The sequence below is a fragment of the Sesamum indicum genome, linkage group LG5 (assembly GCF_000512975.1).
Source record: "Sesamum indicum cultivar Zhongzhi No. 13 linkage group LG5, S_indicum_v1.0, whole genome shotgun sequence".
In the NCBI taxonomy this organism is placed as follows: domain Eukaryota; kingdom Viridiplantae; phylum Streptophyta; class Magnoliopsida; order Lamiales; family Pedaliaceae; genus Sesamum; species Sesamum indicum.
In genome coordinates this window covers 5,812,586-5,828,210 of record NC_026149.1, presented here as the reverse complement: position 1 = coordinate 5,828,210, position 15,625 = coordinate 5,812,586, and the positions used below count along the sequence as shown (strand labels likewise).

The 15,625-nt window shown below is 30.0% G+C and overlaps 1 protein-coding gene across 1 annotated transcript; it reads right to left on the bottom strand.

Moving 5' to 3' along the window:
* Positions 664 to 15,400, bottom strand: LOC105162121 (phospholipase D alpha 1). Its single transcript, XM_011080071.2, has 3 exons — positions 15,117 to 15,400; positions 1,400 to 3,299; positions 664 to 1,286 (listed from the first exon to the last, which is right to left on the bottom strand). Exons 1-3 carry the CDS (start codon positions 15,207 to 15,209, stop codon positions 853 to 855), a joined length of 2,427 nt encoding a protein of 808 aa, XP_011078373.1. The 5' UTR covers positions 15,210 to 15,400; the 3' UTR covers positions 664 to 852.

Sequence of the window (15,625 nt, the reverse complement as noted above, 5' to 3'; positions counted from 1 at the left end):
TTTTTTAATAATGTATAATTTTTTATGATTTTAAACAATTATGAAATTACTTTAAAATTTTTACATTTAAAAACAATAAAAAAATTATTAAAATTTTATTTTAAATAATGATAATTTAAGTTTAACCATTATTTATAGTAGATAATATAATTTATTTAAGTACATTTTTGTTAAATAATAATTTAATTGGTTAATATATAGTATATAATTTTACAATTGATGAATATTTATATTGATATAGATATTTAAATTTAAAAAATAAACTTTAATATATTATTTTTAAATTTAAATTATAAAAAATTAAAAAAATCATATACTTTATGGTTTTTTAATATTTAAACAAATATATTTATGAATAAAATTATTTATTTTTTATGAGGTTGAAAAAACAAAAAACAACCTTAAAATAAAAAAAGAAAAGAAGTGTGATTTAGTCAAAATGAGTTCAAAAGGATTTTTTTTTTTTTTTTTTCAAAACACGAGCATTTTAGCTTATTATTAACACGGGACGGGGTGGGCAGGGTTGTTAGCTTAGAATTTAAAGATTTTGAAATTAAAAGTACCAAGTAAAAAAAGTGGGGGATTTAAAGTGAGAACGGCCCTATTAACTAGGACCAAAAATAGAATTTTGGCATTGTGTTTCTACTCTTCTTTAGAAGTATATTTCTTTAACGTGTTATTATTAATAATATAATTCATCAAACACACAACATGAATAATTGTCCATGTGCAAAAACGCCTAGAATTTACGAGTAGACACAACGGTTCAAGACTATTATTATACATAAGTACAAAATGTACCTTATTTTCGTCAGTCTCGTTATTACATGACTTGAGGATTAAGTAGCAATACTATGTAGTGAGGATTGGAGGGTAGAATTCGGCCACGGAGCCAAGAACTCGAGCCTTTGTGTCCGGGAAATTCTCCGTTCCAGGCAGCTCAGTAACTGTTCCATCCGATGAGACTCCAATAGGATAGCTAAGTAGATGTCCCGGCAAATCTCTTTCCAGAACTTCCCGGGTGTAGAGATCCCAGTTTGTTTCAGCTATTTGGTTTACCTTTTGAATGCACTCCAACCTTTCTGGATGACAAAAGCAATTGTCCAACATGCCCATGTGCTCGTACCACAACGCCATTCGGAAGCCATGAATCTGACCCCTGGCGGGCTGCTTGCACGATAGATGATATGGCTGATACGCTCCCATCGCAATTTCTGAGTCCCTGGCGCCATCCATGGACCTTTGGTTGATATTGGCAGATCCTATAATTATGTATTCATCATCAACTGCAAGCAAAAGCAATGTAAAGATTTTCAGCGTGTGAGCAATCTTAAAACCGATGCTTTTGTTTTAGTTCAATATGATGAATAAAGTATTGAAACGAATTATGTTTATGTACCGATCATCATCTTGGCATGGACATATATCATTCCTCTCCTAGCTTCCTGAGCTCTAGCGTAATCCGTATCAGGATCAGGTTTCTCCGAGGGCTGATATTCTCCACTCCTTTTTACCTCTCTATTACCGAGACAAAAGAATGTCAAATAGTCCTTAGGATTTGCAACTATTCCCTTTGCTTTAAGGGCTTCAACTATGTCTCTGTACATCATCTCCATGGTCCTCTTCTGCCAATCCAGTATAGCCTGGACAGATGCAGTCTCTGGGTAGCCCTCTGGCCACATTGGGATGACAATGTAAACTCTGAACGGCTCTCCTACTTCAATCTTACTCACTATCTTCAGTGAGAGTTCCTTTGGGATTAAGTGTAGAGCTCCAATATCCGCGTCTTTGATGTCCTTTGAGTACCACGAGAAGGAGCTTCCTAAGAAGTATTGATTCTCAATGTAGATGAATCTGTTTGCACGACGAATAGCATGGATGTAAGCATCTTGGATGCTACGGTCGATGATGTTATCCTTGCCGCTCACAAGGCCAGATTTTGCTGCTTCTTCGGGTGAATCTGGGAAGCCGAAAGCCGCTCCACCATCAATGGAACGAAACACTTGAACGTTCCACGTTTCATGATCATCCGGGAATGTGACTGGAGATGGTGGAATTATAATTCTTTGAAGTTCTTGAAGTTCCAAAAGCAAGTCCTTGCCGCCTTGTTTCCTCCACCTCTGCTCGAAATTGTAAAGAACATCCCAAGCGGCCGGCCCTTCCAACTTGCAGTGGATATCATGCCAAGGCTCCCTTGGACCACCTTTTTGTATGGTGGCTCCTTTAAAATTTGCCTGATGAAAATCATCATGGTGGGCTGTGTCCAAAGTCCTGAAAAGGGAATGAAATTGAGTGTCATATCTCCCATCACATAGATCAATACCACCTATGAAGCTCACAATTCTTCTCCTCTCTGCATCTCCATTAGGCAGTTCACTATCCACTACCACAATTTTCTGATGATGAGTGAACATCGTGCCGATTTCTATGTTCTGAATGATACTCCGCCCATCGTCAGGATTACGAGGACACAAGACACAATGTACTTCAGTATCACGAAAATAGTTTCCCGTTTCCTCGTCGTGAGTGGCCATCAATCCATCTTGTTTCAACAAACCTACAGAAGTCCTATCATCCCAAACGAGCATCAGAACCCTCACTCCTTCGTTGGCCTTTTTCTTGAGAAGTTCCCCAAGAGTAATATCTCCACCGGGCTTCGGCCTTCTCGTGTCTCTCACTAACGTAATCTCAGTGTACACAGACCAACCAGTTATGTAAATCAAATGCTTTGCATTAGAGATAGCATCAAAGATGTCTTCCCAACAACGGTGTGGCTCGTAGTACTTCCCACCAGAAAGAGGAATCCTCGGGATGAAATTGTCGGGAACATGAGCATCCTGGTAAAGAGTAACTCTGCATCCTTTCCTTTGCGGAAAGAACGTAAAGGGGACGCCAGGAAACTTGGGGCTCTTAAGTCCTCGAGCCCAACAACGTTCACGAGTGACATCGTAGAACTGCAACTTGACATGTATCTTGGAGTGGCCGTGTATCGGCTTATGATCATCATTGAGGATCTCAAGCCATCTATCCACTTCTTCTCCTGCAAGCAGTTCCTCAACAGGTAGATAAGCTCTCCCAATCAGTTCTGCCCCAATGGGATTGTCAACTTTGACAGTGAACACCACTTGAGACGCCATGTGGGCACAGTATATGTGGAAAGACTCGTACCAACGAGGATTTGAGTGTTGGTGAGCTAGCAATCTGGTTCTGCCAACTCTTGCTTTTCCCAAATCAATGGTTGCGTACAGCTTCGAAGCTGTATCTCCAAAACCCAGTACTTCCTCAATTCCCTCTACCACCTGCATGAATTCACAAGAAACGTATCGAGACAATCATCAAGAAAGTTTGAAAAGTTGGAAGTGCCTACCTGAAATGAATTCTACAAGTTCTAAAATTCATACGCTTAATGCTGAAATGAGAACACCACTATTACGAAAATTGCAATTTTCGCCTATTAATTATATGGGTGGGTGGCATTTTTAATTAATTGAAATTGATAATTATTAAGGACTATAAAATTAATAAAGAAAAAAATGAAAGTAACCTACTGTGATATTACAAATGTGCAAATTATCCCCTCCTTCCTCAAATCTATAGAAAAAAAAATATTAATTTACCTTTTTATATTTTTTAAAATATAACACTTTACTCCCTGTATAAAAAATTAAATTCTGAAATTAATTTTGGTTTATAAATGAATTAGTATGAAAACCCCTACTATGTACGGAAATTTATGAATTTTATAATATTTTTAAAATTCTAAATTACATAATGGTATTTTATATTTAATTACTGTCCTACTATAGATAATAGTGTAAACTTATTTGTACGAAACTTAATATTGAATTCTTTACTAAGTTTATTTATGGAACATTTTGAAAATAACAATTGAATATGATCATATTTTACAAGTTGGAGATATTGAAATCACAATATATGTATTGATGGATATATTAGTAATATTAAATGGTTATTGAGGGTACATTTGTAACTTCCACACCTGAGGTACACCACAAAAACCTACACTTTACAACACCATAAAATTTTTTATTCAACTATAAATACTAAAAATATAATTTTTATTACAGATCACTATTTATTAATTTGACATATCATATATCCAAAAAATTCTCTCACTAAGCAGAAAAATAAGATCTAATAGTATTATTGTGTCGAGGTAATTTTCTCATTCAATCCCTTAGTCGAAACCACATCCACATCATGTATATTCTTATTCAATTAATAAAATGTATTTTGTAAAAGATATTATCAGGTCAGGTACACTTTTAGACCTTATACTTTGGGTCAAAATCGACTTTAGTCCCTAAACCTTTTGGGACACGATTATGGTCCTTAATTTTTTGGTCCTTAAATTTTTTAAGACACAATTTTGGTCTATATCTTTACAAATTATTAAGATGTTGGTCCATCCAGTTCCCTCCTTCTTAACATCTATAAACCCAATTTTAACGATTGGACCAAACTCATAATAATTTGTAAAAGTTAAGGACAAAAAACGTGTTTTGAAAAGTTTAATTGAAACTATAGAGACTAAAAGTGTAATTTACCTGATATTATCTTATTACCTTGATATAATTTCTCCTAAAAAATGTTATTTGTATTAAATGATCATTTAATAAAGTTTCTAAAAGTAAGAATGGAAAAGGTATTAGCAACACTTTTTATTTTCTTCAAAAAAGGAATAACAAATTGAATATGAGACATGGCTTGAAGTCATGGAGGGATCAATACTTCGCCATTAAATACGTCCATATAAGCGGAAGGTGAGAGATAGCAAGATAAATAAATAGGTATTATGACAAATACAAGAGGAAATAAATAAATTTGGAAACAGCTAATATGAGTATATTTTACGTATTGTTAAACTAGTAAGCATAAACTCCGTCTAAAACGTCACAAGAAAACCCAAAACTGCCATCCTTAGGCAACAACGAACAATAATGATAACATAGACTTTATTCATAGCTATAATTCAACTCTACAACCCAAAGGAACACTAATCTATTTTTTATTCAAATACCTCTGATATCTATCATAACTTAAAATTACTTTTTTCTTTTGTTTTTATTGCCTTACTATCTAAGTTAACATGAATAATTCAACAACAATAATTTAGCCTTTCATTAGGTTGATTAGAATATGAATTTTTTTTTTAATTCTAAAAGATACAAGAATTTAAATAAGAAGACTTATAGATGTTAAAGCGCTCCTTAGAATACATTAAGTATTTTATTTCTAGACAAGAAATGATAATTTATAAATATTTTTGTTTCAACACAAGAAGGCTTCTGAAGGCTTACCTGCAACTAGGTAACCTATATATAGACTACAAAAGGAAGAAAGATAACAAATTTCTAATAGTATCTTCTATAATTGAGGATAGTGTCCTACGCTATTGAGGATAAGTCTCTTCCACTATTGGAGGTAGTATCCCTCATTATTTAGGACACTACGATTTTGAATGGACTTTACTATTTATACCAATAACTTTAATAATTCTTGAGACTGATGTCTTTACTTATGTTGCTTCTTCATGATTTTTGAAAAGCTACTTCCTTCCAAATTAGAGTCTGAATACTTGTGGTCATTAACATTAATCGGGTACTCTTCTGAAGATTCAAAAGCTCTTCGTTTTGATTTTTTCTTTAAAGCACTCTTAATATCCTGTAAAATGTTATCCAAAAACATTTCCAGACTATTTTCTACACTAGGGTCCTAAGAGTCTCCTACTAAATAGAAGTGTTTATTTTCTTCATCGTTAGAAGATGTTTCTATGGGTGATCTGATTTCTCCCAAACGTTTTTTATATCCGTTTTAACTTAATTGAGATACTCTTCAGCATTTGTCGTTTAGAAATTATTCCTCTTTTATTTCTAATTCTTTGAGACAATTGCTCAAAAGGATTAGAAACTTGATTCTCTTCCTTTTCAATTATAACTTTGTATTCCTGGAGCTTAATTTTCATTTCATCCAGAGCTTCTTCACCAAAATACTTTTTTGTCTCTAGATTTATTTGAAGCAATTTACTCCAAGATTTTCGAACAAGATCTCCTTTCAATACATGAAGTTTTTTGGTAGGATCATTCCTACTTTTGGCAACCATTTTCATATCCATGGTAAAGAGAATTTCATAATATAGAGAGGTCATTCCTTCAATCCGTTCTAGATCTCTCTACCTAAATACTTTCTGGCGAATAATTTGTCCACTCTTATAGTATTCCTAGAAGATTTCAAGAAAAATAAAAATTATCGGGCCATAATTTAGTTACCATTGAAATACCCAATTTAGTAACTCAGCCAACATTGAAAAACCAAATTTAGTAATTCCTATTGAAATACTAATGGAAAGATCTTAAAGAACCATGTATGTTTTTTCTTATGATTCTCATAAATAAATGCCTTATTGAATGCTTCAACATAATCCTAATACTTAAATTTTATTAAGTTTCTGGGGTCTGGGTAGAGAGATTCCTTTTCACCCAATGGGTCAATTCTCCATTCAATACCAGTGATAAACTTTTTAATTACTGCTTTCAAACAACTGAATTCTCTACCATTGTTGGAACAATGGTGAGTAATTTCAACACTGTGAGTCGCCTTTAAAATACATTTATAATGCTGCGAATGCAACTACATCTAAATACCTCTTCATTAGGTACCATGAGTCTTTTTTCAGGAGTATAATTACTTCGTGATACTCACTGAATTCATTATTTACTAATTCATCCTCTTTTATAAAACTTTTGCGTAGGATGTTGAGGATGATGATTCTTCTTCTGTAGTTGATTTCTTTTGTTGTTTTTTAAATTCAAGTAACTACTTGAAAGTTTCATTCTCTTCCTCATAAATCTTATTGCATTTTCCTATACCAAAGATATTATCTCTTATACGAGACCTATTTTCCAACCATATAATTTCATTTGGACAAGACCTACCTTCTTTTTTTATTAGAGGGATTTCTTCCCTCTTCTTCTTTCAGAAAGGATATCAGTTAAACTTTTATTATTATCTTTATTCTTTTTCTTAAAATTTTACTATTATCTTTTATTCTGGTACCTATATGGATGGATTTAATGGCAATGTATTGATCCCTCCATAGCTTCAGGCCATGTCTCATGGTATCCGAGCCATGTTATAAACGTTGACAAGATAATTCAATAGTATCTCTTTACTTTGCTTAATTGATATGCAGAATATTTTTAATACCATATTAATTCTGTTAAAAATGTAATGAAAGAAGAATATGAAATTCCAAAAATTTTAGATCAACTAAATAAATGGACAATTTCTAAAAATAAGTCCAAAATTAATTTATAATTTTGGACAGTTTGATTTTATGAAAATTTAACAAATAGTATAAACTACTGAAGAATGTATAGCTCTTGATAATGAAGAAAAGGTAATAAAACTTTTAGATACTATGAATATAAAACATTATCAGGAATATTTCCTCAAAGAGGAAGAGGAAGAAACCCCTCTAATAAAAAAGGAGGTAGGTCTTCGTCAGACAAAATTATACATTTGGGAAACAGGTCCTTCATAAGAGATAATATATATGGTATAGAAAAATAAAATACGATTTTTGAGGAAGAGAATGAAGTGTTCAAAGAGTTCCTTAAATTTAAATAAGAACAACAGAAATCAACTATAGAAGAAGAATCATCATCCTCAACATCCTACACAAAAAATTTAGAAAAAGATGATGAATGAGTAAATTACAAATTCACTGAGCATCAGGAAGTAATTATACTCCTGAAAAATGGTGATTTAAAAAGGGAAAAGGACCCATGGTACCTAATTAAGAGGTATTTAGATGTAGCTACATTCACAGCCGGATCATATAAACCAAAAGCTTATTATGAATGTATTTTAAAGGTCACTCAAATGGTTAAATTACCCACACTTATTCCAACAATAGTAGAGAATTCAATTATTCGAAAGTAGTAATTAAAAAGTTTATCACTACTATTGAATGAGGAATTAACCCATTGGGTGAAAAGGAATATATCTATCCAAACACCAAAAACCCAATAAAATTTAACTATTGGGATTATGTTGAAGCATTCAATAAGACATTTCTTCATGAGAATCATAAGAAAAAGCATACATGATTCTTTAAGATATGTCCATTAGAATTTTAATAAAAATTACCAATTTGGGTATTTCAATGGTGGCTAAATTATGGCCCGTCATTTTCTATCCTTCTTGAAATCTTCCATAGATATTTTACAGAGTGGACAAATTATTCACCAAAAGTTATTTTGGCAGAGAGATCTAAAAAATGGATTGAAATGGTCTCTCTATATTTCTTTATGAGATTCTCTTTACCATGGACTCGAAAACGGTTGCCAAAAGTAGGAATACTCCTACAAAAGATTCCTTGTATTAAATGGAGATCTTGTTCGAAATTTTGGAATAAATTACTTCAAACAAATCTAGAGACGAAGAAGTATTTTGGTAAGGAAGCTTTGGAAGAGATGGAGAATAAGCTCTAGGAATACAAAGTTCTAATTGAAAAGAGGAGAATTAAGTTCCTAGTCCTTTTGAGCAACTGCCTCAAAGAATTAGAAATAAAGGAGGAAAATTTATAAACGACAAATGCTTGAAAAGTATCTCAATCAAGTTAAAATGGATATCAAGAAAATTTTGGGAGAATCCGATCACCTATAGAAATATCTGCTGTAAATAAAGATAATAAATACTTTTGTTTAGCAAGAGAATCACAGGACCCCTTATGAGGAAATGTCCAAAAATGTTTCTTGATAGCATTTTTCAGGATATTAAGAGGGTTTTAAAAAAAATCAAAAGGAAGAGCTTTTGAATTTTCGAAAGATTACCCATTTAAGGGTAATGACCACAAGAGATCAGACTCTAATTCGGAAGGAAACAGCTTTTCAAAAATCATGAAGAAGTGACGTAAGCGATGATGCAGCCTCAAGAATTTTTAAGGCTACTCTCACGAATAGTAAAGTTCGTTCAGAAATCATAGTGCCCTAAATAATGAGGGGCACTACCTCCAATAGTGGAAGACACTTATCCTCAATAGTGTAGGACATAATCCTCAATTATAGAGGATACTATTAGGAATTTGTTATCTTTCTTATTTTTGCCGCCCATAAATTGGTTTCATATACCCTGTTGTAGTTAAGCTTTCAGAAGCCTTCATATGTTGAACCAGAAGCATTTGCAAATTGTCATTCTTGTCTAGAAATAAAACATTTTCTGTATTCTAAGGAATGCTTTAATATCTGTAAGTCTTCTTACTTAAATTCCTATATCTTTTAGAAAATTAAAAAAAATTGATAATGTAATCAACCTAATGAAAGGCTAGAATTGTTGTTAAATTATCCATGTTAACTGAGATAGAAAGGCAATGAAAAAAAAAATAAAGTATTTTTAAGTTATGATAAATATAAAAGATATTTGAATAAAAATAGATTAGAGCTTCTTTGGGTCGTAGAATTGAATTATATGTATGAATAAAGTCAGTGTTGTCATTGTTGCCCGTTGTTGCCTAAAGATGGCACTTCGGATTTTCTTGTGGGGTTTTAGATTGAGTTCATGCTTATTAATTTAACAAATTATAAAGAAAAAAATTCCAAAGAAATAAATAAGCTAAAACATTTTTCTTTGAAACCAGTGCAAATAAAATTTTAATAATCGAGACCTACACCTCAAATCGGGATGTTCTTTATGAACAACAAAAAATAATTGATCAAAATAATTATATTAAAAAATAAACTGTAAATGGAACATAGATGGATTTACAGAAAGATAAATTTATAATACTATACATAGAATGATGACATATAGCACTGTTTGTAAATGAAATAATAATTCTGACAAAATCATTGCAAAAATTATTATAGCAGGGTTTACTAATCAATTGAAAGGTTAGTGGAATAACTATCTTCTTCAAGTAGACAAATATAAAATTTTGAATAAAGTAAAAATTAAAAATAATATTCAAGAAGAAATATATGCTCGTCATAAATATTATAAAATATTTTACAGGACGATGACCCGATAAAAGTAAACACATTAGGACCCTTTTGCAAAATTTAAAATGCAAAATTCTTACCTCATTTAGGTGTTATAAGATGTTTTGATACGCTCAGAATCTAATGATGTCCGTTAAGTCCAAATTCATAGATGGTCAATAAAGATTAATATAATCAAGATACTTATAGAATGTTAACAGAAACTTGCATCCAAAAATGATTAAATTTTTGTAATGAAATTAGATTAATCAATATTTTAGTAAATAAAATTAGACTCAAAATAGCCTATTAGGATAATTGTATGCTCAATTTGAAATAGAAATGAAACCATCCCATACATATAAGATCCCAAAATATAGAACTCTAGAAGCTAGAGAAAATGGGTAAAAATAATTAAGAAAAGAAACTAATAGTGAGAAAAGCTTAGCAAGATAAAAATGAATAGAAAACTAACAATAATATATATAATTATAACTAAGAAAATAAGAGATATTATATATGTGGTGAAACAGAACATTTTGAAATATTTGCAAAAATGAGAAAGCAAAAACATTAGGATTAATTATCTTAATCGAGAAAGAAAAAGAGAATATAATAAATACAATATTTAAATAAAAAAAAAAAACAGAATCCTCTCAATTTGAAGTAGAGTTTGATAAATCGGATCAATTAAAAAATATAAAAGAAAATTTTGAATATTCATCAACCTCTTCTGAATCACAAGAAGAATGACAACCCTCTTTTTCATGTAAACAAGAAAAAAATTCAAGAAAAATTATTCTAATCAGGAATTTTACAATTTAATGGTTGAATTTCAAGAATTAGGAAAATTAAACGTCCTCACTAACAATCATATAATTCAATTACTTAAAAAAAATTAAAAATTTATCCACTTAGTCAGTAAAAAATTAATTAATTTTAAAAAATCAATATAATTATATTTTTTAGTTCATAAGGGCATTTTGATCAATTCACCATAAAATATGAATGAAAATCTAATGGGGAGTAACGGAGTGTGCTAATTGTTAGATAGCCGTTAAAATAAGAGGGTTATTCGTAATTTTTCAAACAACAGAGGGTATTTATAACTACACCAAGCCTCAGAGGTATGTTGTTGCAATTTACCGTATTTTTTAAACCAAATTACTATTCATTAGTTTGGTAATTCGTAACCCATTCTCTTTCAAAGATTCGCCCATTAAATTTAATCACACCAGCTATATTATTGTATCGAGGATCAAATTTTCATTTTATCGATGAATCAAAATCACAACCACATCATTTATATTAAAATAATATAACTTTATGTCATTACATGTAGCTACATTATTGTAGGGTTAGTGAAAAGTTATTTTCTTTATTTATTTCTATAACTCGTGATTTTATAAGGCCACTTGTCCACTATGTATTGGTCTATTTGCTGCTGCGGAGTAGGGTGAACTACCCGCCTGCCTATCAGGACCACTACCCTAATATAAATATATGCCGACATTAGATCTCAACTACTACTTAGAAGCATAATTTAAAGATATAATTACATAAATGGTTGGATTAATTACACTTAGACCCTTCACTCATAATGTAAAATTATACTTTCTTCCCAAAAAAATTTTGAAATTATATTATACACCGCTTATAAAAATTCATTGTTCACACATATCTCCTTTTGTCAGAATTTGGACAAAAACTACTGACTTTTAACAAAAAATCACATAATCTAATTTGTCCTTCATTTGACATTTTTCATATAATAATTTTGTGCTTATAAAAAAATAATAATATTAACATCACTGCCCCATATATATTCATATTACATTTATCCTCTTATAAGTACAAATATACTTGAGAATGCTAAATGAGAATCAAAATTAAAATTTTATGTAATATTTTTTTGCTAATTTCAATATTTTTTTTGTCCAAACTCTAACAGAAGCGGGTCGGGTGTAAATAAAGAATTTTTTAAGAGAGGTAAGAATAATTTTAAAACTTTTTTAAAAAAATATATATAATTTCGTATTTTCAGAAGGGGTCTAAATGCAACTAACCCTATATAATTTCTAATTTTCAAACTACCATCTAATGTCCCGTTTACTTTATGATATGAGTTATTCGAGTGATAAAATAAAAAATATATATATAAAAATTATATTATATTTACTTAGACTGTTTGAATCGAAATCTATTTAACTCAAACAGTTAAACGTACCGAATTTTTAAATTAAAAACGAACCTTTATAATATCCCCTAAAGACCTTACTTGAGTTTATCGGGAAGTAAACATGGCCTAATAGTCCGGAGTAACAATTTTGTTTTGGTTTTTGTTTTCACTTTTTAATAGAAAATGTGTGTTTTTAATTTCATATATATTTTTGTTAAAATAAAGACATGTTTAAGTTAATTGATGGATTGTGTTTTTATGTTATTAGTGATGTTAAATAAATATATTTTTTTATCACATAAAAATAATAGTTATAGTTTTTTTTTAACCGTGTCAGATAAGATATATTCTTTATTTTAGATGAAATTAATAGTTATAGTTTTTATTGACTTGAAATATATTTTAATATATGTTTACGCAAGCGAGTCAAAATATTTGCTAATTGCGGCAAATATTTTACTATGGATAAAATTATAGTGAATATTGATTAATTATAGTTAAAACATAAGTTTTTGCTCGATTTTGTTTGACTTTGGTAGATACTGGTTATTTACTACAATTATAAGCCGCAGTGATTTACAATATAGGTGAATAATCAATGTAGTGGTAGTGACTTTAGCATGAGACTTACAAGTTTGTCCTAAAAAAGTGTCTCTAAAAAGAGGAGATCGTGACGCATATGAATCACATAAATTCTTCGTCTATAACAAGCATCATTTCAAAAAAATGACTCAATAACTACAAAAAAAATATTAGTATCGAGCTAGTTAAAAAGTAAAATTCTCGTTACTAATATACATTTTTTAATATAAGAAAAGTAATATAAACCTCTATGATAAAATAATTTCGCATTGAATCGATAAAATGCCCTTCTCACTTATTCTTTACATTTTTCGTTTTACTTTCCCTATAATATACTTTATTAAAAAAATCTTCCCCAATAGAATTTTTAGTGATTTAAAATTTTACTCAATTTTTATATAAAAATAATATTTAAAATTTATAGATTTTTTATAAATTATGTAATACAAAACCTATTTAGAAGCTCAATATATGCAAATATATTTTACAGTAAATTATTTGTATTAAAAAATACATGTAAGTATGTGTAAATACATAAAGCATATAATTTTATAAAAAAGAATATGTTATATAACTTACAAATTTTTATTCAATTTTAATTGTAACATATCATTACTCAAACAATTATAGAATATTATAGATTGATTATATTGTAGATTTGCATATTTTACAGTGTGTATATATATATATTCTATATATAATATTTTATAAATTATATTATAAATTTATAAAATAATTTATTTTTTAAAAATGTTCAATATATAACATCAGAATCAAAAATTGTGTAAATATTTGAACAGTAATGTAAAAAAAATATAGGGATTATAAATTTATAAAGTTTATAAATATTCTATTTTTATTATAAAAATAATAAATTTTGCGTAGTATTTATTTCATTATAACTTTTTGTATTGTAATAGACATATTTTAGGGAGTGTTAATAATAACGCATTTTCGTTATAAAAAAATTGGTTGATATCGTGAGGAGGCATTTTATTATATTATATAGTTTAAGTTAGTAAATGCGCTTCATGCATAGTTCAGAGGTGTAAAATATATTTAACCCACTTTAGGTATAGTTCAGGGGTGCAAAAATTATATTATTTTTTTATTTATACAAAAATTATACACGTAATATTCATATATTAAACAAATAAAAAAATTAAAAAAACTAACTTTTAAATTTAAAGTGGTATTAATCTTGACTTATTAGATAAAGTTTGTTCTCTACATTAGTGTCAATCAAACGCGTCATATGTCGAGTATGCAAATGCCTTTTTTTTTTTTTCTCACGCACGCATCCACTCATACACGCTCCCAATAAGTTTTGAACCCAATATTTTCATAATAAAATAGTGAGCCCGAATCATTAGGGTATTCCTAAGGGACCAAGTACGCAAGTGCTCGAAATATTAGAAGGGAGAATTATATTATATTTGAATACTTTTTCTAAAATTTGTATTCAACTATTGGAAAACTCAGTTTATTTAAAATAATTATTTCTAGAAAAGTACAGTCTTAATTATATGCTAGTGTCTAAAATGTGGAGTAAAACATAAAATGAAAATATCATAAAATAATTAAATTAGTATGATTGTGCATAGGACCACAAAATTACCTAAAATGACTAAAGTGCCCACACATCATCAAAATAACTAAATGTATAGGGTCCGCATACTTTTTATCCTACTCGGATCCATATTCTACCCGAATTCGTACCCGATCCGAAGATATATGTGATCTTCGTAATCGTCTTATCATCCTTTGATCAACAATCCATGCTAGATCGTATAACACGGTAACTTTTTTATAAATATATATCCTCAAAATATTAAGTATATTCTTATATCGCATTATTGCTCTCAATTTTGACTCTCTTAAAATATGTCATATTATAAGCAACAATTGATATTTGAAAAATTATAAGCACTCTCCTAAACTTAACGATTTTTTAATAAATACCCCTCGTGACAGGCCATTGTAAGGGGGTATTTGTAGACGACCGTTAATTTTAGGGGTACTTGTAATTTTTCAAACGACGAGGAGTTATTTGTAATTATGACAAACATCAAGGGGCTCATTGTAATTTACCTTTAATTGTACCTCTAAACTCTCCGAAAGAAATATACATCCTAATATTACGGGAAAATTCTAGTCTAGAACGGGCTCAGTCGAATTAGAACCAATTATATAGCAAGTAGTATGCACTTATCGTGTGATTGGTGTAGAATTTAGAAAAAGTGATCAATCTCAAAACAAGTATGATACCGTTGCTTTATGATTTGTTTGATTTTAATTACTTATAAACTCTAGAACTGGAAATGAAGTGAAGGCAGGTGGGATATTGGTGGTACCTTATGAAAGAACTTAGTGAGAGTTCCAGTATGGAGCTTATCAATCTCATATATAGTTGCATGAAGATCTCCGTGGAGCAGTATCTGAGCCATCGATCTTCCTCCTCTCACCCCTCACCCCTTCTTCTCCGAATTCAGCACACCTTTCACTGCGTTTTAATGGCTATGAGGAACCTAATTATTTGGAGAGAGAGAGAGAGAGAGAGAGAGAAGGGGACGAAATGCCTCAAAGAAAGAGGATTCAGACGTTGACATTTATCTCTTCATGTGCCTCTCTCTCTATATGAATTTTACAATGACTTCACTACACAACTAATGTTTTTAAATATATTTTTGGCCCTCGAGTTTTGGTATTTTATTATTTTTATTCTTTATTTTTTTAGAATTATAAAAAACACTCTGTAACTTTTTGATATTTCGCAATTGAGGTCCTGTAGTTTTTTTATATTTTCCAATTTTGATTCTTTTGGTGTCGGATTTCTCAAAAGTCGTCAGAATAAATTACGTGC